Source organism: Glycine max, unplaced genomic scaffold (assembly GCF_000004515.6).
Source record: "Glycine max cultivar Williams 82 unplaced genomic scaffold, Glycine_max_v4.0 scaffold_102, whole genome shotgun sequence".
In the NCBI taxonomy this organism is placed as follows: Eukaryota; Viridiplantae; Streptophyta; class Magnoliopsida; order Fabales; family Fabaceae; genus Glycine; species Glycine max.
Genome location: NW_024464753.1, coordinates 38,715 through 62,483, shown reverse-complemented (window position 1 = coordinate 62,483; position 23,769 = coordinate 38,715). Strand labels below are relative to the sequence as shown.

General features: G+C 31.6%; 1 protein-coding gene and 1 pseudogene across 1 annotated transcript; one reads left to right on the top strand and one right to left on the bottom strand.

Annotated features, from left to right (window-relative positions):
- The first annotated feature begins 15,842 nt into the window (after window positions 1-15,842).
- Window positions 15,843-18,234, top strand: LOC106796551 (non-specific lipid transfer protein GPI-anchored 14). The gene is made up of 2 exons (XM_014768891.3): window positions 15,843-16,132; window positions 17,474-18,234. The coding sequence occupies exons 1-2, from the start codon at window positions 15,994-15,996 to the stop codon at window positions 17,611-17,613; spliced, it is 279 nt and encodes a 92-aa protein (XP_014624377.1). The 5' UTR covers window positions 15,843-15,993; the 3' UTR covers window positions 17,614-18,234.
- On the bottom strand, window positions 20,221-23,650 carry LOC100816027 (leucine-rich repeat receptor protein kinase EMS1-like; annotated as a pseudogene).

Sequence of the window (23,769 nt, the reverse complement as noted above, 5' to 3'; positions counted from 1 at the left end):
GTTGTTAAGAATTTGTACGTGTATGCAACACTTTTGAACTCCGTCAAAGATTTTTTTTTTTAAATTAACATTTCCACCAATAATATGCAAACACGTTTGTCTTGGGTTGGTGCAAAAAATTCTCGTGCTCTATAGAAATTTGAAATATGGATCTACGTTTAACTTCCTTGAATGAAAGAAATATGTAAAGGGTACGATGTAAAATTTACCCACGGACTTAACTTAAATGTGGTTGTAATTAATTATTTTTTTTAGAGAAAAATGATTATGTAAAAAAATTTATACAATTATTTAAGTACAATTTATTATATATAATACATTTTTTATTAATTATTTTAAAATAATTCAGATGATAATTTATGATTAAATGATTATATAAAATTATTTTATATGGTTAGTATATTGACATTAAACTTTTATTTTTAAATGATAAAACTTAAATATAATATTTAAGATATTTTGACAGTGTTCTTTAGTCAAAATTAGAATTTAATCTTGGTAATCTTTATAATAAGTATTTTCATTAAATATCAAGATATTTTATTGAGGTATAACTCCAATCTACTACTGATGAGAAAACAAAACTATATATAATTCCAATCCCATTTTTAATCAATTAGGAGTTACATCCCTTTAAAAAATCCAGACTTTTCAATGACTAACACCCTTTTTCTATGCAATATACAAGGATCAAGTTTGAATGTACAATCTTGGGATGGAAATCAAATTCGTATTTGGTTGACGATATTAAAAAAGTAGTCATTCTTTTCTTACAGCTTTCTGTCAGAAAATTGTAAATTAAATCAAACATGGATAGAATATGCTGGAAGCCGTAAATGAGTATTTAATTAAGAAGTTGATTGGCTTTAAAAACTTACAAGAGTTCCTTGCATTATGACTAGAAATGCAAGGGCAACTATTGTCAAAAATCTCGAGCTAATGTTAAGGGCCATGGCTCAAGCAGAAGAAGATCGTTGGGATAATAAGCCAAAACTCTAGCTTGGGAGTTTGGAAGTTTGGTTGTGCTTTTGCATATACTTTGAGGATTGTTGTGATGCTTTATGGCTAGTTAATGAGGGTATTTATAGCGTATTCTTCAAGAGGACAATTTTATTCTTTTCTTAGTGATGAAAAGGGATATTTTATAGAAGGTGGACTTTTCGATACGAATCAAAAGAGTGGAAAACAAAGAACAATAGTTTAGTTTTTTTTTTTTACAGAAGTTTGATTTAACCTACATGACATGAAAATGCTTTGGAAAATTTTGATTACACTTAACACTTTTGTGTAGAGCTTTTTATAATTCAAAAAGAAATGAGAAGATAAAAAAGAAGCATGAAATGATATGAATGATAAATTATAAAATACAATAATATATAATTCAAATTTATGACAATAAAAATGAGATAATTTTGTGTCTCTTTTATAAAGAATTGGTTTTTTAAATGCATATTCATAAAAGATAAAAATAAATATATAGAAAACAAAAGTAACTAGATACGATATTAGATCAATTTGTTTTTGTTACAATATTAGATCAATTTAATGAAGATAGAACCGTATGTCAAATAGTTCATGCATTCACTGATAGAAATCAGAATTATTTTTAGTTAATTGGCAATGTAAAAATTGATGTTGTGTTATAGTTTTTATCTTTAAATCAGAAGTATTTTTTTTTATTAAAGATAATCTACTTGTTCAATAGAAATAGAATTATTATAGATGATAATTTTTTGTATAAATATTTAATATAATTATATATTTAAGATTCAAATTTAAAACTTCCAATTAAACTAAAATAAGATTACATTGATTGATCGATAGACTTAGTGTTTTATGGTGTGATAGTTAGACAAGATCATATCGATGCAAGTGAACAGTGTGAGCTAGGTTTGTATGATGGCTATGATAATGACGAATTAGGTTTGGTCACTAGCTACAACTACTAGTCAAGCAGTGCCCGCTATCAATGGAGAACCTGTTACTCCAAACTACCTGCGATACTTTATGTTTGAAAGAAAACAAAAATATTGATCCTACTGGGTCCTCATACAGAAACTATCTCATGCTGAAAATTACGAAATTTTAAGAAATTCAAATGAAAAATATAGTGAACAATAAAATTTTTTAAAAAATCATAAACAACATAATTTTATACATTTCAATGAAAATTATTTTCATTTTACTTTTTTAATAAATGTCCTCACCAGTTAACATGCATTTGGCTAATAATAATGGACAGTGAAGCTACGTTTCTTATTTTCGACAAAATTTAATTAGTTCTACTGATCTTTTTGGTCAAGCTACTATTGAATATATATATATATATATATATATTAAATTTTCCTTTTGGGAAAAATTAACAAATATCTTTTACATTATGCTGGATATTTTTAATTTAATTAAAAATTTAAAATACAACATAAATGTTATTTACAACAAAAGGAAAGATAAATTTAAAGTATAATAAATGATATGATGGTTAGAAATAGATAAATAAATTAACGTTGTCTGAATTATATGAATTGTTGTAAGAGTGTCATATTTCTATCATATATAATTTTATCAACTTACATTCTAAAAAAAAATTATTTACTATGCTCTGAAAATAAGTTGGAAAAAAATATCTAATCAGTTCGTACTTTATTCATTTTTCATGATCAAGTGAAAAAAAATTAATAATATTGGATGCCCCATAGTGTGCAACTACAGACCTTCAGTTTGCAAGACTGAAGTCTCTACGTACCATTGAGCTACAGAGGCAAGAACATTCTGAATCAAAAATTGATTTTTCAATTGGTTCTTCCTTTCCTCCCTTATACTCTCCTCTTTTCATAAAAAAAAGGTTAGACTCAATAATTTTCATCTTTATGTTTACAATAATATTTTGTTTTATGTTTTTAATACTAACCTAGAGTCTACAGATCAAAGTTGCTGAAAATTATGTTCATTCTCATTCTTGGCGCTGTTAGTCTAGTGTGAAAACGGACAAATTCAGTTTCCTGTTATATATGGCACTCTATATAAAAAGGAAATAAAAAAAAAGTAGAATTTGATTATGGCTAAGAATGCTTGGGCCATGATCATTCAAAAATACCCTTAATTGATCTTTAGCTCAACATTTTGTATAATACGTTAATTAATTTTTTAAAATTATGATTACTATCAATTATATAATTCTTAAAACTGTTAAACAAAAGACATTTTGTTTATTTGTTGATATTTTTATAAGGTTAAAATATATTTTTAATCTTATAAATATTAAAAGTTACACCTATTATTTGCCCTTTTTATAGTTAGGGTAATTTAGAATATTACTCCAACAATTTTGTTGGTTCTCAAGCATCATTGGTTATCTATGGATATCTCATCAAAGTTCTTGGCCTGGCCGGCTTGGAGAGTCAAGTCTTGTATGCAGCCACGAGTCACGACTTTAATTAACACGAAAGAACTAATTATTCACTTCAATGGTTAGTGACTAAAATTAAATATAAGTTTTTTTCCTATTAAACCACGTTTTCTTGAACCACTAGTCCCCCATTTTTGGAAACAAGAATGTGATACACAGAATTGAACAACTAGTTGATCTTAACTACAAATATGCTCAATATGCAAATATGTACATCCCAAAACAGAATTTAAATAAGACTCTCAAATTTATAAAAAAAAAAAAAGAAGAAAGAAGATAGCAATAACTACAATGCAAATTGAACAACCTGGCAATACAATGATACAACATCGGTTGTAAGCAACACTAAACAGTGATACTATATGAGGAAAAAGATTGAAGTTTGAACCACACATGATCAAGGAAATGAAAATAGACATGCCGCCATGATCTACAAATCAGCAAAGGAGCAATCACTATCCAAAGTCCCACAACAAATCCAATTGTCACACTAACAAAAAACCAATTCACTCCATGCCCATGACTTCCTTCATAACTATGAGTTTTCCCATTGGAGCTGCAGTTTATGGGCAGTGGTGGACCACATAGATTGTTGCCAATAAAGCTGGAGGCATCAAAGGTTTGCAATTGAGTTCCTGTTGGAATTTTTCCCTTCAAATGATTATAAGACACGTCTAGCATGCTCAAAAAGCTCAAATTAGAAATGGTTGGAGGGATTTCACCAGAAATTTGATTCCTCGAAAAATCAATGGTTTGTAACGATCCCATATTACCAATACCTTCTGGAATAGGACCAATCAATTGGTTGTGGGACAAGTTCAAAAAGTTCAATCCATTTAGATCTGTGATTTCTCTAGGAATTTCTCCTAATAATTTGTTACTTGACAGATCAATACTTGTTACCAAACCCAGAATGTTTCCATACTCATCTCCTCTTCCTTTTAGCCATAGTAGCACACTAACTATACCTGATACCGAAGAGTATTCTGTATTATTTGGTGCATGAGAATAGATTTGGGGATATGGACTCCGGTTCACTAGTGTCATGGCACTCAAGTTACGGAAACAGCTGGGTATATTGCCAGACAAATTATTTTTTGCAAGGTCTAAAACCTGAAGAAGACTCATCTGACATATTTCATTTGGAATGTGACCGGTAAAACTGTTTGATCGAAGGCGGAGGATTTTCATATTTGAGAGCTTTTCTCCAACCCATGTTGGAATACATCCTGAAAGATTATTTTCTCCAAGATCCAAGGATATCAATTGGCGAGTCTTCTTCAAACTGGTAGGAAATATTCCCGAGAGCAAGTTGTTACGAATTTCTAATGACTGCAGCTCAGCCAAGGAACCCATGGATGGGGGGAAGTTCCCAACAAAATGGTTGCTTTGTAAATTCACTTCCACTAGAAATGGCCAATTAATCCAACAATCAGGTATTTCTCCTGACAGATTATTTGATGCAAGATTGAGAATTTCTAATTGCATTGGCTTGTCCAGATTGTTACATAAAAAATCTTGCATGGATTCAGAGAATGAATTGGTTGAAAGGTCTAAGTCATACACATCATTTGAAAGATAGGGTAATTTACCACATAAGTGATTTGTGCTTAGATCAACAGTTTGGATAGATATTGGATTTTGTAATGTAGTCACAAGCTCACCATGGATATGATTATGAGAGAGGTTTAAATACAAAACCTGAGAGTGTGGTTCCCAGAACCAAGTGGGAATAGAATCTAAAATCCCCGTGTTAGACAGTCCAACATATTGAAGTTTGTTTTGTGACTGAATCCACGATGGAAAGTTGGGACCTATATGCCATGATGTCACATCCAAATAGGTAAGTTGAAAATTAGGAATCCAATTAGGACCCACTTTTAAAGTGAAATTGTTCCCTGATGCATCAAACTCCTTCAAGCTTGTAAGATTTGCAAGATCATCTTCGTTGACAACTCCTTGAAAATTATTGCCATCAATAAGAAGCGTTGACAATTTAGAGAGTGATCCAAGACTTTCAAATGGATTTCCGCTGAATTTATTAATAGAGAGATAGAGATATTTTAAATCTATCTCCCATAAGTTGCGGAGATTACCCAAAAAAGTCGGAATTGTTCCTTCAAGTTGATTACGTGATAAATCAAGTTCAACAAGAGAAGTCAAATTTCCCAAAGAAGTTGGAATGGTTCCTTCAAGTTGATTATATGACAAATAAAGTCCAACAAGAGAAGTCAAATTTCCCAAAGAAGTTGGAATGGTTCCTTCAAGTTGATTATATGACAAATCAAGTTCAACAAGAGAAGTCAAATTTCCCAGGGCATCAGAAATAGTCCCATGCAAGTTGCTGGAACTTAGGTCCAAAGACTTGAGACGATGAAAACCGTATAAGCAATCAGGTATAGAAGATGAGAATGAATTGAAAGACAAGTCAAGATTTTGAAGAAGTGTGAGGTTTCGAATACCACCAGGAATCGGACCATGAATTTCATTACCCTGTAATTGAAGAGAAACAAGTTTCTTCAATTTGAATATCCACTTGGGGACAAAAGAAATGGCAGGGGAATAACTAGTAGCGGAAAGATGGAGAGTTTGCAGAGATGAGAAGTTGAGCAAGGATGGTTCATTATAGTGAGGGAGTGTGCAGTGTGACAAAGATAGGTGGGTCAAAGAAGGAAGAGATTGGAGAGTGTGTAGCCAATGAAATGCTTTGGATAGGTTTGCATAACTCAAATCAAGATATTCAAGCTTCGACATACTTGATACCCATTCTACATTTTCAGCTAACAGAGGTTCAGGACTAGAATCACCTCCAAGGCCAAGATAGAGCAAATTGGAGAGATTCCCAATCTGAGGAGGAATCTTCCCATAGAATCCAGTATAAGAGAGGTCGAGGTGAGTCATGGAAGTCATTGTCCCAAGGAAAGAAGGAATTGACATACCTTCTCCAAGGAAATAATTGTGGCTCAAGTCAAGATATCGAAGCTTAGAGAGATTCCCGATCGGAGAGGGTACTCTTCCGTTGGCAAAAACATAACTCAGGTCAAGATACACCAAATTTGAGAGATTCCCAATCTGAGGAGGAATCTTCCCATAGAATCCAGTAGCAGAGAGGTTAAGGTGAGTCAAGGAGGTCATTGTCCCAAGGAAAGAAGGAATTGACATACCTTCTCTAAGGAATACATTGCCGCTCAAGTCCAAGTAATTCAAATGCTTTAAATCAGCCAAACAAGGACTTATCTCTCCACCAAAGCTCCATCTCCTATAAGCTTCCTCATCGAAGTGAGGGTAGCCATCAAACTCGAAAGCAGGAACTGTAGTGTTGAGGTGAAGCTGAAGAAGATGGGAAGTAAGGTTGTGGCAGAGGACTCCATACCAGTGGCAACAGTTGGTATGATTAGGATTCCAAGACCAAAGCCTATTGGAAGGATCTATGAGATTATTCTTAAACTTCAAAAGTGTCTCACGCTCACTTGGGATGCACACACTCTCTCTGCATGGTAAGCTTAACAACAAAAGGTGGACAAAGACAAGAATATAAATGGAGGAATTCATGATCACACAAGAATATATAGAAAACAAGTGTAGTTGTTGGTTCTGCATATAAATCATCAAACTTCTATTATTTATACTGCTGCCCTGCCTGTTTTTTTCTTCACTTTCATTATTTTTTACCTTTTTTATTATTGTGCCAAATACTAAAATATTCTTCCATTCTTTTTTTACGCTGGCCTCTTTAAATTATCGATTTAATTATCCAATTCTCCCGAATTAATTCTTAGAATACGAATTTTTTTGTATTTACTGTATCTATCTCCCTTTTTAAAATTCCTATATACACTAAATTCTTTTAGGTACAGTTTTTTTTTACAAAAATAAATAAGAATTATTTTATTTTAATTTACTCTATAATACTGCTTAAATGAAAATTTGGTGTCATTAAACTTCAAATTTTAACTATTATTTAATCAATCCTTCCGTTAAACTTTTGTTACGTACAAAAGTCCAACATTTTTTTAAGAAAAAAATCAAGTCTTTTATTTCATCAAATTTAATATTAAATTATCAAATTTTCAATATTCAAACTAAAAATAATGTAAAAGAAAATTGTCTTCTAAATCATAGCTTACACCATCAAGTCAATCTCAAGGTTTTCCATTTTTTCATCTTGAACCTTTGGACACTCCACAAAGTCCAGCCATGATGTTAAGGTCTGACTTCTTCAACTTGAACCATAGGTCACTGCATTACCTTCATATCAAGTTTCCTGTCATTGACAACAAATGTTGCGAGTTAAGTCAAGCAAGGAAAAAAAATATTATTGATGAATAAATCAATTATAGGAAAAGAGTTTACTTTAAAGACTATTTTGGTTAAAAAAATCTATAAAAAAAATTATTTCATTCCAAGCTAGCTATTTAATTTTGATCAATTTTTCAATTCACAAAATAATATTCTTCTTATATGTGAAAAAGACTAATTAATCTTCATTGTCATTAATGATTGTTGTGTTGTCTATTTCTAATTGTTTTTTTAATCATAATATTATTTTCTTTTTATTAAAAATTAATTAGTGAGATACAAAGAAGTTTAACTTGATCTATCATAATTATTGAGATCATAGTTTTTCCTTTTATAAGTCTTGGTCCAAATTTCTCCATGTATTGTAAATCATATTTAACTTAAAAAGTAAATTAGAAGATCTACAAAGAAGTGTGACATGTTTTTTAAATTATAAAATTATGGTCCTAGCTATTTATTGTTAGACCACAAGTCTTCATATATTAAAGTTTTTGTCTAAATTTCATTTATGGTGATAGTTTAAGAATAGTGATAGAAGACAAAAATAAATATTCAATTTATTGAAATATCTAACTCAATTAATTGATGAATACATCAATTATAGGAAAAGGGTGTACTTTAAAGACTATTTCTATTAAAAAATCTATAAAAAAATTATTTCCTTCCAATCTAATTATTTAATTTTAATCAATTTTTCAGTTCACAAAATAATATTCTCTTATATAGGAAAAAAAGACTAGATTTAATTATCATCAATTGGAAAAGTTATTGTGTCATGTATTTATAATTGTATTCTAACTTGAATATTATTTTATTTATCATATAAAAATTAATTAGTTATATAAAAGAAGTAAAAAGAATATTAACTTTTTTTTCTCAAAAAAAAAAGTCAGTATCATATTTTATGTTTTTTACAAGTTATCAACTTAAATAAGAGGATAAACATAATTTTAATTTCCATTTTACTTTTTAAATAATTGCAAGTGCCAAATTTAAATAATCATGAGAATACTCATGTTTAATATAATATTCTAAAAGAAAAATCCATACAATAACTTAAACAATCTACAAAGAAATATAATTTATTCTTGTGCTAAATACTAAAACAAGAAACATTTTTTTATTTTAGTTTACCGTATAGAATTGCTTAAATCAATTAAATTTTTATTTTAAGAAAATATTAATGATTTTTTTAAAACTTTAAGTAGTTTACATCAAAGATAATTAAATTTGGCTTAATTAGTCTTCAAATTTTAACTATTATTCAAATCAAACCTTTCGTTAAACCTGTACGTATTAAGTAAACAACAAAAAGTCTTGCCTTATAAAATTCAAATATTCTATTACATGCGGTTTGAACCCATAATTAATTTTAAACTATCAAATTTTAATTATTCAAAATAAAAGAAATGAAAACAAAATTGTCTACTAGAGAAACCGCTGGCCACTCCACCAAATCCATATCAAGGTCCCCACTTTTCCAACTTGAACCATAGACTACTCCATCAAGTCCATGTCAAGTTCTTCCATTTTTTCATCTTGAACCTTAGGACACTCCACAAAGTCCACCCATATTAAGGTCTCTGACTTCTTCAACTTCTGCAACGCATATATAGGAAACAACTTAATTGTATAAGTGCTTCTTGTTTCTGCATATAAATCATAAAACTTCTATTATTTATACTGCTGCAAGTGTCTTTCTTTTCTTTTTTCTTTTTTTTATGACGTTTCCTTTTTTTAATTATTGACTTTATTATCCAATTCCCCCGAGTTAATTCTTGGAATAGGAAATAATTTTGAATTTACTTTATCTATCTCCCTTTTTAAAATTCCTATATACACAAAATTTTGTATTGAATTTAACGATTATTTAATTTTGATTAATCAATCCTTTCGTTAAAATTTTGTTAATTAAACAATAAAAGTCCAACATTTTATTAAAAAAATTCAAGTCTTCTATTTCTAATTGTATTTGAACTTGAATATTATTTTTTTATCATATAAAAATTAATTAGTTATGTAAAAAGAAGTGTGAAAAAGACTATTAACTTTTTTCTCCAAGAAATCAGTATCATATTTTATATTTTTTATAAGTTATCAACTTAAATAAGAGGAGAAACATTATTTTAATTTCCATTTTACTTTTTAAATAATTTTCAAGTGTCAAACTTAAACAATCATAAAAATACTCACGTTCAATATAATATTCTCAAAAAGAAAAATATTGATACGATAACTTAAAAAATCAACAAAGAAATATAATTTATTCTTGTGCCAAATACTAAAATAGGAAACTTTTTTTATTTTAGTTTACCGTATAGAATTGCTTAAATCAATGAAAGTTTTATTTTAAGAAAATATTAACAATTTTTTAAAACTTTGAGTAGTTGACATCTAAGGTAATTAAATTTAGCTTAATTAGTCTTCAAATTTTAACTATTATTTAAATCAATCCTCTAAGTATTCTATTATTTGGAATTTGAACCCATAATTAATTTTAAACTATCAAAATTTTATTATTCAAAATTAAAAAAATGAAAAACAAAATTTTCTCCTAGACAAATCGCTGGCTACTCCACCAAATCCATATCAAGGTCCCCACTTTTTCAACTTGAACCATAGGCTACTCCATCAAGTCCATGTCAAGCTCCTCGATTTTTTCATCTTGAACCTTAGGACACTCCACAAAGTCCAGCCATACTAAGGTCTCTGACTTCTTCAACTTGATCCATATCCCATAGGCCACTCCACCAATTTCATGACAATGTCCCCCACTTCTTCAACTTGAACCATAGGTCACTACATTACCTTCATATCAAGTTCTTTATCATTGACAACAAATGTTTAGAATTAAGTAAGGAAGGAAAAAATTATAAATGATGAATACATCAATTATAGGAAAAGAATCTAATTTAGAGACTATTTAGATTAAAAAATTATATAAAAAAAGATTATTTTGCTCCAATTTAGTTAGTTAATTTTGATTTATTTTTTAAACTTCTTATATGTAAAAAAAGACTAATTTTCATTGTTATTAATTGTAAAGATTGTTGTGTCGTTTATTTTTAATCGTATTTTAACCTAAATATTATTTTCTTTTTCATTAAAAGTTAATTAGTGAGATATAAAGAAGTGTAAATTGCTTGTTTAACTTGGTCTATCATAATTATTGAGATCATAGTTTTTTCTTTAATAAGTCTTGGTCCAAATTTCTCCATGTATTAAAAAGTAAATTAGAAGATCTACAAATTAAGAAGTGTGGCATGTTTTTTTAAATTATAAAATTATGGTCCTAGCTATTTATTGTTAGACCACAAGTCTTCATATATTAAAGTTTTTGTCTAAATTTCATTTACTTATGTGGTGATAGTTTAAGAATAGTGATAGAAGAGAAAAATAAATATACAATTTATTGAAATATTTAACTCCCTTGTGCGAATTAGTCAAACTCCCTTGTCACTAGGTCCATCTAGTGATTAAAAATATAATCAAACAATTCAATAAAACACAAGTCTAATTGTCGCTATTGTAATTCAATAATTGTATTATATTTTTTTTGTTGATAAATTTTTTAAAAAAGGTTGGTGTTTTTAGTAGAATGAAAGCAATTAATACATTGATTTCAATGCATTAATTGAATTCTGATTTGACTTTTAATTAAAAAACTGCACATAAATGTTTTTAAAACTATTGTGTGGTTTCCCTGGAAAAAAAACTATTGTATGGTTCTATTATAATTGACTAAATTTGAGTTTGAAAAGATTTTTTTGTGAAATTAAAATTAAAGATAAAAAATATAAAAGTTTAATTGCATTCTTTATTCTTCAGGTACAGTAATTGTGCGATTTTGGTCTATTGTAAGTTCCAATTGGGAGAATTGGATTGGATCCACTAGGCATTGCAATTTCAATCCCTCCATCCATCTTTCTTTGAATATTTAACAGATATTTACTGGCATGACACTAGATGAAAGGTAGATAATATGACAACTACCATGTTGCCTAACACATACTGAACTAAACTTTTGATCCCTTAGAATATTGCAGTTATAAGGAAGCAGAAGTGAATAAGCCACATGTAAGGGACCAAATTAAACTTACAAAATTATAATACCTAATTTACGTAATGCATGGAGATCAAAAGTGAAAATAGATAGGGTGGATGAAGAACTAGACATCGGCCAGTGGAAGAAAATGAACAGATGGAAAACCATCTTTTTGGGTATTTCCCTATTTCTTTTATAAAGATACACTGGTGATACAGGTGTGATGGAAACCCTATATCTGATAGCTTGAAACTTTATTTTGTATGAGGGAATTCAATACAACTAGTGACCCTTGTATAAAACGATAGGAACTATTATGAATAAAAAAGTAATATTTCATGATTTTTAAAATTTAATCAATCATGATTTGTCAAATGAACTTGTTAATGAGTATTATAGAATAAATGCATCAATACTCAGGAAATGGGAATGTGGAGTGTATCAGAGTAAGGAAAAGCGAGAGAAGGAAGATGTGGAAGAGCTTAGAAACTGCAGAATCCTATGCAAGCTCCAACTTTCTACACTAATTAAATTCATTCAGGCAAATTCTTAGTTACATGTTGTGTAAAACAATCTTCTTGAGAACATTGTTAGTGCACAGATAGTAGAAGACAATAATGCGTCATAAATACAAAACAGAATTTGATACTCAAGTCTCAAGCTCGTCTAGTTCTCTTAACATTAAGAACATTTAATACCAATGAAAGCAAAACCGACGGAACACCACAGATGAACAGGTACATAGTATGGTAAACCTTTTCACATTTTTAATGGCTAGACCAACACGTTGTAATGTCTCACTTCTTAACAGTTAACAGGTAAACTCATAATTTCCCAAGTAACCTTCTTACCTTCAAAACTATCATCACATAAATCAGATCTCTCAAGTGGTCAAGATAATGAAAATAAGCACGCCTCCAAGTTCTGTTGAAGAAAACAACACTGCCAAAACCCCAAAATCCTGCTGCAAATCCAACTCCCATACCGATATCAAACTCTGATGTTCCAAAGAAATTACCATCACCGTGTCCAACAGAAGCACTCTCCCTCAACCATTCCTTGTTTGTGCAATTTTTTGTCACAGGAGGACCACAAAGCTCAGGATTTCCAGTGTAGCTAAGTTCTTCAAAGCTCTGAAGTTGGGTGCTCGTGGGAATTCTGCCTGATAAGTTGTGTCAAATAGGACTAATCGTAGAAGGGTTAGCATTTAAAATTTTACTCCACTAATGGTGGTGGTTGCAAAATGCACACATATGTAGAGGAATATATGTCAACAACGAGACATTTAGGATTAAAAGTGTCTAACCACACCACCATTATTTTGCAATAGTTTATTTTATTTTGATTTGATTACTCTTTTAGTCCTTATAGTTGTGATAATTTTTTTTAGTTCCTATAATTTAAGACATTCATTTTGGTTCCTATATTTTCATTTTTTTTACCTTTTTGTCCTCGCGGGGAAGATTCAACTCACACATAAACATGAACAAAATTAATAAAAATAGGGAATCAAGCTCAGGTACAACTGAAGTGTAATGGAGGTATGAGACAAAGGCACTACACATTCCATTATTCTTGAGTCTGCCACCGACCTCTGAAAGCTTAGCATTTGCCAATTGCCATGATGTAATCTCCTTCTTTACTGTGTCTCATCAAGTTGGAGTGGTATCATAGCATTGAACTAAGTTGATCGTTCCAATGGGATGATGGTTTTGATTGCTGCAGATAAAGTGTGTGATTGTGAGTTTCTGGTTCCATGAGTAACAGATCGAGGTGTGGTAGTTTGTGCCTTCATGGTTGGGATGATGTTTCAGGTGCCGGTTTGTTGTTGAGAGAAAAGATGATCAGCCATGTCTCGTGTGTGCATAGGAGAGTGTCTTTGCCCTCTCCATAACATTAGTTTCAACAATTGACTTTAGTCGAAACTTGATGGTGAGAATCGAAGAGTCAAAAAAAAATAAAAAAATTCAACCGGGACTATAATAGAATGATTTAAACTATAAGAACTAAAAAGAAATATTGTCGTAACTTTACAAAAGGATAATTAAACCTTTTATTTTTCTTGTAAAAACAGGTTTGGAATTTGCAACTTTGAATTCTATCTAATTAAGCTCTCAGTCTTCCGTTTTTGCAACTCTATTTGGGTAGAAAGAGAAGAAATCTGGGCCTAACTCAACCCTAAAAGCTAGTTCATAGGGTGAGGATTGCCCTCACCTTATAAACTCTATCTTAAGACTATCTCTAACCAATGTGAGACTTGAATTTTTTTTTTTTAATTCATCCCTCACGTTTAACACTCTTTGGGCATGGTGCGTAATCCTTTTGAATGGCTCTAGGATACCTTCTGATACCAAGAAGAAATATGGGCCTAACGGAAAGAAACCAAGTTTGAAGATACAACATTTGATACTATAACTGTTTGGTGTTTTGAAAATCTCACTCACATATTTCCAAATGTTACAGAAGACTTTGATTCAGTGGTTATTACGAATTCCTTCCTAGCCTTTTTTACCAAGTCAGGGAATTTGCATTGTTGTGCATGTTGGCTGCCACAAGGACCCTTGTACCAACCCATTAGTGCAAGTGGTTTTTTTCTTAGGAGAATTGAGAAACAAATGATGTGTTTTATAAAAGGAATTCTTTTGCTTTGAATTTTGAACTTATAATGTTTTTTGTTTCCCTCACAGAACAAGTGATGAAACTCTTGACGCCATACGTACGCCTACTTTGATGCTCTTTTTTTCATTCCACTTTTATCTTAATGGTATCTCAAGTTAATTAGAATGTACGTATAATAAAATAATGAGAATGGCAACTACTAGTAGTACTTAATTAGAAAAAAAACTATCAAAACTAAAACGAAAATAACTTTGATGATGTTAATACATGAGTTTAATTTAGATAGACAGTGTAAAAATTTAAATTGTTAATTAATTAGATATCACCTAATGATTTGTAAAACAATTACTAAAAAACATTATAGGAGAATATATATAGTTAATTGCAATTCTAAGTGTATTTAAATTAAATTCTTAATTAACATATCCTTATTGTGATTTTTTGTATATTTTTTTTATTTATTGAGACAGTGGAATGAGACCGCACTATAATTTTCATCACGGGTGTGGTTGTCAAATATAATACGGATGGTTAGTGAGGAATTTTGGAATGTTAGTTGGTTTTCGATTATAGCTTCTTGTTCAGTGTTAACGTTTTAATTAGAGTTAAGTTGCTTTAAGGGAAGAACAAATGTCTTGAAATTCCCTCTTCTCCAGAAGCAGTTTTATTGTGTCTTTATCGAAGCCATCTTCTCCAGAGACTTAACTTTTAACTTTGAAGATAGGAAGTCAAACATTGTTTCACTTTATTTGGTTTTTTTGCTTGGACAAATATGAAAAATACACTCAGGATCAGGTCCTGTTCACAAGAAGGAAGTCTACTATCCCACACATGTACTGCTTAATTATTTAAGGGGCTTAAATATATTTTTTTATTTTTAATACATATCTGATTATATATATATATTTTTAATAAATTTTTAATAAAATGATAATTTTATTTTTTATATTAAACACTTATTTTTAGTCCCTAATAAATTATTTTTTTGCTTCATTATAAATATTTTTCATTTATTATTAATACATATTAAAATAAAATTTACTAGAAAGTAAACAATTTTTTTTAAATTTATCATAGACTAAAATAAAAAATCAAAGATAAAAAATAAAAATATTAATTTATTAGAAATTCAATATAAAATAAAAATTTATTAAAAAACAAAAACAAAAATTAACTATTTATTAAGGATAAAAACATATTTAATTTCATTTTGTGTTTGATAGTGTTTTGGTCTATTAGTGTTATGTTTTTTTTTTTATATTTTTTATAGTTATTTCTTTTCAAATTTGATGACAACATTGTCATTGGGTCTTTCTACCCTTCACACCAGCAAATTGGACACTAAAGAGACTCGGTCAGAAACAAATAACTACTAGGGGTATAATAACACGAGAGAATTTAACACTTTTGGAATAGGAAAATGTACTTTTTTTTAAGAAAATAAAATTATGTTTTTAATCCATGATTTATATTCGACTTTTTATTTGATCTTTTGACAATTTTTTTCTTCAACGAAAATCTCTAATATTTGAAATCTTTTGCTTTAAATCTCTATCATTAGTTAAATAATAATGTATCGGTTAAATATTCGGTAGATTGTTGCAGTGGTCTCACACAAGCCATGAAGACCAACAAGAAGTGTGTCTGCCTTATTCTCAAAGACAGGGATGATCCTGACCTTGGCTTGAAGATTAACATGACAATTGCTGTTGGTCTCCCTTCTCTTTGCAAAACTCCTGATAATCTCTCACAGTGCTCTGGTATGTTCAATTTCAAATTAAGTCTTCCTTTTTTCTTGAAGAACACTACACTACAGTGTTATGTTTCCATTTCCTATGCAATGAGTCTTGTTAGTGGCCATATAACAACTAATGTTTTTATCTTTCATTGTCTGATGATAACATGTTTTTAATAGGAAAAAAAAAAGAGTCTTTATTTCTATTTTCAAAAACTATTTTTAGTTTTCAAGATACAACTAAACAAGGTTCTTGATAGCAGACCAGCAAGGAACCACAACAGACCCACTCACCTCAGGGATTAGGTTTAGCCGCGACAGCATTAGTGCACTGCAGTTAGTTAGGGGACAGAGATAGTGCTTTTCCCAAATTCTGTTATCCTCAAATTCTGTTATAACAGAGTTTGTTATTATCTGCTAGAAAACAATAAGCAGTGTAAGCCTATAAATGTCAAGAGAAAAGGAATGAAAAAGCACAGAACAGAATTTGAATTTGCTTATCTTCTCTTTATTTCCTTCGTTTTGCTCTTAGCAGATAGCCTCTGCTATCAGTTCTTCAGACTGTTTGGCGGAGAATGATGTGAGACACAGAATGTGAAATTGAGAGGGAACTTGAATAAGATTAAAACAGAAGAAGCTGAGAAAACAATTTCCCGTTGTTTTTGTTTTTTTGGATTTTAGAGGATTCTCCAAACTTATATATTTTGGATAAGAAATTGATTACTAAGTTGTCTAAAATTATTTTATAAAACAGTTTCTTAACTGGGAATACTCAGGCCCTAAATCTTCCAATTTTAGTAAAACTTCGTACCCCATTGTCCGGAGGCTCTTCGCTATGCGAAGGTATGGGGGAGGGATGTTGTACGCAGCCTTACCCTTGCATATGCAAAGAGGCTGTTTCCGGATTCGAACCCATGACCAACAAGTCACCAAGATATTTCTAAAAAGATCAGAATATTTGTGGTCTAAGTTTTATCATTATCAAGCCTTTCATTTTCCATAAAGAACAAAAGAGTGTTACATTCCATTTACTATGTAATGAATGGTCAACAAGTCATGTACTTCAAACTTTTCTACTTTTCTCATTCATAACTAGACAATAACACATTTTAAAGGGGAAAAAAAGGGCATCTAAATCTGCCAATTTTACTTTGTTTGTGTATCTGTTATCTCTGAGTTTTCAACTGTGAAAGTTAAAAATATTTGAGGTTTGATTTTTTCTCAAGAAATTCTTGTTTGAAACGATTTGAACAGCACTTCTGCACTTGGATCCTAAATCACCTGAAGTACTAAATTTGAGTTTGAGTTTCAATGGTGTAGTACTAAATTTTGCATTTACTTTTAATGTGTTCTTTTGTGCATTCAGCTGAAGGAAGTTCCCAGAATGGTAGAAACCAGGGGACAGATGAAATGGCCACAGCTAAGAAGAATAGTGCGTCTTATATCGGGAAGAGATTGTTAGAAAGTTTGGTTGCAGTTGCAGGGCTTCTAATTTGGCTTTCATGAGCTTTACTCAAATACTACCTATATATTACCATTCTCATATCATGTTGAAACGTAAACCATTGATTAGTTGATAGTGTAAAAATATTTACACTCGAGTGTATTAAATCTCTGACAGACTCACAATAGATATTATTGCAAAACCTTATTGGAGATTTATTTTGGTGAGCATTATGCCTTTAATCTCATACAACTAAATGCTTGTTACACAAATCTTATTGTTCAGTCCTAAAATTCTTTTATCTCTAATAAGAAATAACGACTTGTTGTAATAGAAATTAAAATCTTATTATTTTTTTAAGTACACTTGAGGATGATTTTGGTATCCCACTTTTCAATTGCTCGGTTCGTTTCCATATTTTCAAATTTTACAAATTTGATTCATTAGTTAACTTAATTGATATCAAATTTTACATTTTGGTATCCATATTTACAAAATTAACAAACTAATTTTTTTTTCCTCGTAAAGTCTAAAACTGATAATTCGTCAAGCATGATATGGTTTCTTTAGCCAAGTACAAGATAATCTAGATTCTACTTTGTATCCTTCCAAGATAGTCTAAGAATGAATGAGTTAAGTTGAATATGGAAAAACAAATATTCATTAAGATGTTATGGTTTGATTATCCCAATAACTTTTCTCCCATGATTCAACTTGTTGAATTGAGCTTTCCTTTCTCTCTAATGTTGCATACAAAGTTGGAGGGTCAAAAGGGGCAGGCATGGTGCAAGGGTCGGTATTTGCAGGAACCTTGACCAATGATTCCATCATAAATTTCTTTACTGATCCTTCTGCTTCTCCAAACCATTGACTCAAACAAAGCTAATAAGAAGTGTGATACCTGGGCAAATAAACGAGCATTCCAATCTTGATTTTCATAAACATTGCATTTAATGAGATCTTGTCTGGTTTCAGCAACAGCTGGATTACCTTTCCAGTAAGCATAAGGCTCTCTGTTCAGCCATGGTATCCTCGTAGTGCCTTCTTTCAACCCTCCCAACAAAATATGCCATGGCTTTATATTAATCTCTGCCCTGTGCACCACACATACAATACTTTTCAACAACAACAACCACCCAATTATGAAGCAAGTGTAGAGTCTAAATCCATGGGCATTATAAGAATGATTAGGGACTTGTGTTAACTACCCCAATTAGGACAATATTCTAACTATGGTGGTTGTGAATTTTTTTTATAGGACAAAGAAATTAATGGTGCTGATGGCGTCAACAAATTCCAATCAGGGGAAGAAGAGGAAGATAAGGAACAGTGCAGTCCAGTATCTGTTTTAGACCCACCCTTCGATGACGATGATGATGGGCATGATGATGACCATGAAGGGGATGGTTTTGATTTGGACTGTAGCTATCCCAATGTACAAAGTATGTCATTGTTTAAAAATATTTTATTTTATTTTGTAGCATTTTATGTTGTGTGGTCGTCTTCCATCAACATGCCATCGTACACGCTTCTTCAAAGTTGATTGTCTGTTACAAAATACCATAAGCTGAGATGTTTTGTGCTAATGCCACCTATCTTTGGTGGGTTCCATTGGAAGATTGCAATAGCTCATCATCCAACATGCATTTCGCATTCAATGTGAAATTGGACTACTCTTTGTTCAGAGCTATAAATTTCAACATGACCCACAAATTATGTTCATTCTCATTCTTGGCGCTGTTAGTCTAGTGTGAAAACCGACAAATTCAGTTTCCTGTTATATATGGCACTGTATATAAAAAGGAAATAAAAAAAAGTAGAATTTGATTATGGCTAATTTCACCCATTATATTTATTACAAGAAAACCTTTAGATAAAAATTAATTTTTTGTACTTTTAGCTTGGTCGTAAACATTAACGTTACATCACGCACACACACATAAAAGGCAAATCAATTATTTTATATCCCTAAATTTTATGAGGAAGGATGCTATAAATATTAACAATACATCTCACACACACAAAGACATCTAAAATTATATCACTAAGTTTTATGATGTGTTACGGTTTGCTTTAAAATATGGTACAAGGTTTATCAGAGACCGGCTTATAAGTAAAAATTAAATTTGTCATAAAGGGAGTAAAATGGAAATAATTAATTTCTTAATTAGAATTAAATTAGAATAAGCTGTGCAGATCTTATAATTTTTGTTCACTAATTCGCCCACCACATAATGCTTTAATATTTCCAACTTTGTATAATCTAAAAAGTATAAAAATGAAGATTACGACTTTCAGCCTCCAGTTCCTTTTAATGGAAGAGTGAGTAAATGTTGATGCGATATCGGTAGCTTTCATGGGCAGTGACCTTGTCAAAGAATGCTTGGGCAATGATCATTGGTTATCTATGGATATCTCATCAAAGTTCTTGGAGAGTCAAGTCTTGTATGCAGCCACGAGTCACGACTTTAATTAACACGAAAGAACTAATTATTCACTTCAATGGTTAGTGACTAAAATTAAATATAAGTTTTTTTCCTATTAAACCACGTTTTCTTGAACCACTAGTCCCCCATTTTTGGAAACAAGAATGTGATACACAGAATTGAACAACTAGTTGATCTTAACTACAAATATGCTCAATATGCAAATATGTACATCCCAAAACAGAATTTAAATAAGACTCTCAAATTTGAAAAAAAAAAAAAAAGATAGCAATAACTACAATGCAAATTGAACAACCTGGCAATACAATGATACAACATCGGTTGTAAGCAACACTAAACAGTGATACTATACGAGGAAAAAGATTGAAGTTTGAACCACACATGATCAAGGAAATGAAAATAGATATGCCGCCATGATCTACAAATCAGCAAAGGAGCAATCACTATCCAAAGTCCCACAACAAATCCAATTGTCGCACTAACAAAAAACCAATTCACTCCATGCCCATGACTTCCTTCATAACTATGAGTTTTCCCATTGGAGCTGCAGTTTATGGGCAGTGGTGGACCACATAGATTGTTGCCAATAAAGCTGGAGGCATCAAAGGTTTGCAATTGAGTTCCTGTTGGAATTTTTCCCTTCAAATGATTATAAGACACGTCTAGCATGCTCAAAAAGCTCAAATTAGAAATGGTTGGAGGGATTTCACCAGAAATTTGATTCCTCGAAAAATCAATGGTTTGTAACGATCCCATATTACCAATACCTTCTGGAATAGGACCAATCAATTGGTTGTGGGACAAGTTCAAAAAGTTCAATCCATTTAGATCTGTGATTTCTCTAGGAATTTCTCCTAATAATTTGTTACTTGACAGATCAATACTTGTTACCAAACCCAGAATGTTTCCATACTCATCTCCTCTTCCTTTTAGCCATAGTAGCACACTAACTATACCTGATACCGAAGAGTATTCTGTATGATTTGGTGCATGAGAATAGATTTGGGGATATGGACTCCGGTTCACTAGTGTCATGGCACTCAAGTTATGGAAACAGCTGGGTATATTGCCAGACAAATTATTTTTGCAAGGTCTAAAACCTGAAGAAGACTCATCTGACATATTTCATTTGGAATGTGACCGGTAAAACTGTTTGATCGAAGGCGGAGGATTTTCATATTTGAGAGCTTTTCTCCAACCCATGTTGGAATACATCCTGAAAGATTATTTTCTCCAAGATCCAAGGATATCAATTGGCCAGTCTTCTTCAAACTGGTAGGAAATATTCCTGAGAGCAAGTTGTTACGAATTTCTAATGACTGCAGCTCAGCCAAGGAACCCATGGATGGGGGGAAGTTCCCAACAAAATGGTTGCTTTGTAAATTCACTTCCACTAGAAATGGCCAATCAATCCAATATTAAGGAATTTCTCCTGACAGATTATTTGATGCAAGATTGAGAAATTCTAATTGCATTGCCTTGTCCTGATTGTTACATAAAAATTCTTGCATGGATTCAGAGAATGAATTGGTTGAAAGGTCTAACTCATACACATCATTTGAAAGATAGGGTAATTTACCACATAAGTGATTTGTGCTTAGATCAACAGTTTGGATAGATATTGGATTTTGTAATGTAGTCACAAGCTCACCATGGATATGATTATGAGAGAGGTTTAAATGCAAAACCTGAGAGTGTGGTTCCCAGAACCAAGTGGGAATAGAATCTAAAATCCCCGTGTTAGACAGTCCAATATATTGAAGTTTGTTTTGTGATTGAATCCACGATGGAAAGTTGGGACCTATCTGCCATGATGTCACATCCAAATAGGTAAGTTGAAAATTAGGAATCCAATTAGGACCCACTTTTAAAGTGAAATTGTTCCCTGATGCAATAAACTCCTTCAAGCTTGTAAGATTTGCAAGATCATCTTCGTTGACAACTCCTTGAAAATTATTGCCATCAATATGAAGAACTGACAATTTAGAGAGTGATCCAAGACTTTCAAATGGATTTCCACTGAATTTATTAATAGAGAGATCGAGATATTTTAAATCTATCTCCCATAAGTTGCGGAGATTACCCAAAAAAGTCGGAATTGTTCCTTCAAGTTGATTACGTGATAAATCAAGTTCAACAAGAGAAGTCAAATTTCCCAAAGAAGTTGGAATGGTTCCTTCAAGTTGATTATATGACAAATAAAGTCCAACAAGAGAAGTCAAATTTCCCAAAGAAGTTGGAATGGTTCCTTCAAGTTGATTATATGACAAATCAAGTTCAACAAGAGAAGTCAAATTTCCCAGGGCATCAGAAATAGTCCCATGCAAGTTGCTGGAACTTAGGTCCAAAGACTTGAGACGATGAAAACCGTATAAGCAATCAGGTATAGAAGATGAGAATGAATTGAAAGACAAGTCAAGATTTTGAAGAAGTGTGAGGTTTCGAATACCACCAGGAATCGGACCATGAATTTCATTACCCTGTAATTGAAGAGAAACAAGTTTCTTCAATTTGAATATCCACTTGGGGACAAAAGAAATGGCAGGGGAATAACTAGTAGCGGAAAGATGGAGAGTTTGCAGAGATGAGAAGTTGAGCAAGGATGGTTCATTATAGTGAGGGAGTGTGCAGTGTGACAAAGATAGGTGGGTCAAAGAAGGAAGAGATTGGAGAGTGTGTAGCCAATGAAATGCTTTGGATAGGTTTGCATAACTCAAATCAAGATATTCAAGCTTCGACATACTTGATACCCATTCTACATTTTCAGCTAACAGAGGTTCAGGACTAGAATCACCTCCAAGGCCAAGATAGAGCAAATTGGAGAGATTCCCAATCTGAGGAGGAATCTTCCCATAGAATCCAGTATAAGAGAGGTCGAGGTGAGTCATGGAAGTCATTGTCCCAAGGAAAGAAGGAATTGACATACCTTCTCCAAGGAAATAATTGTGGCTCAAGTCAAGATATCGAAGCTTAGAGAGATTCCCGATCGGAGAGGGTACTCTTCCGTTGGCAAAAACATAACTCAGGTCAAGATACACCAAATTTGAGAGATTCCCAATCTGAGGAGGAATCTTCCCATAGAATCCAGTAGCAGAGAGGTTAAGGTGAGTCAAGGAGGTCATTGTCCCAAGGAAAGAAGGAATTGACATACCTTCTCTAAGGAATACATTGCCGCTCAAGTCCAAGTAATTCAAATGCTTTAAATCAGCCAAACAAGGACTTATCTCTCCACCAAAGCTCCATCTCCTATAAGCTTCCTCATCGAAGTGAGGGTAGCCATCAAACTCGAAAGCAGGAACTGTAGTGTTGAGGTGAAGCTGAAGAAGATGGGAAGTAAGGTTGTGGCAGAGGACTCCATACCAGTGGCAACAGTTGGTATGATTAGGATTCCAAGACCAAAGCCTATTGGAAGGATCTATGAGATTATTCTTAAACTTCAAAAGTGTCTCACGCTCACTTGGGATGCACACACTCTCTCTGCATGGTAAGCTTAACAACAAAAGGTGGACAAAGACAAGAATATAAATGGAGGAATTCATGATCACACAAGAATATATAGAAAACAAGTGTAGTTGTTGGTTCTGCATATAAATCATCAAACTTCTATTATTTATACTGCTGCCCTGCCTGTTTTTTTCTTCACTTTCATTATTTTTTACCTTTTTTATTATTGTGCCAAATACTTAAATATTCTTCCATTCTTTTTTACGCTGGCCTCTTTAAATTATCGATTTAATTATCCAATTCTCCCGAATTAATTCTTAAAATACG

What these genes read in the sequence shown, in the direction of transcription:
- LOC106796551 (XM_014768891.3), top strand. Translation starts at nt 15,994, where the DNA reads ATGAAGACCAACAAGAAGTGTGTCTGCCTTATTCTCAAAGACAGGGAT. An exon ending in TAATCTCTCACAGTGCTCTG is followed by an intron (nt 16,133 to 17,473) that starts GTATGTTCAATT and finishes TTGTGCATTCAG; the next exon opens with CTGAAGGAAGTTCCCAGAAT.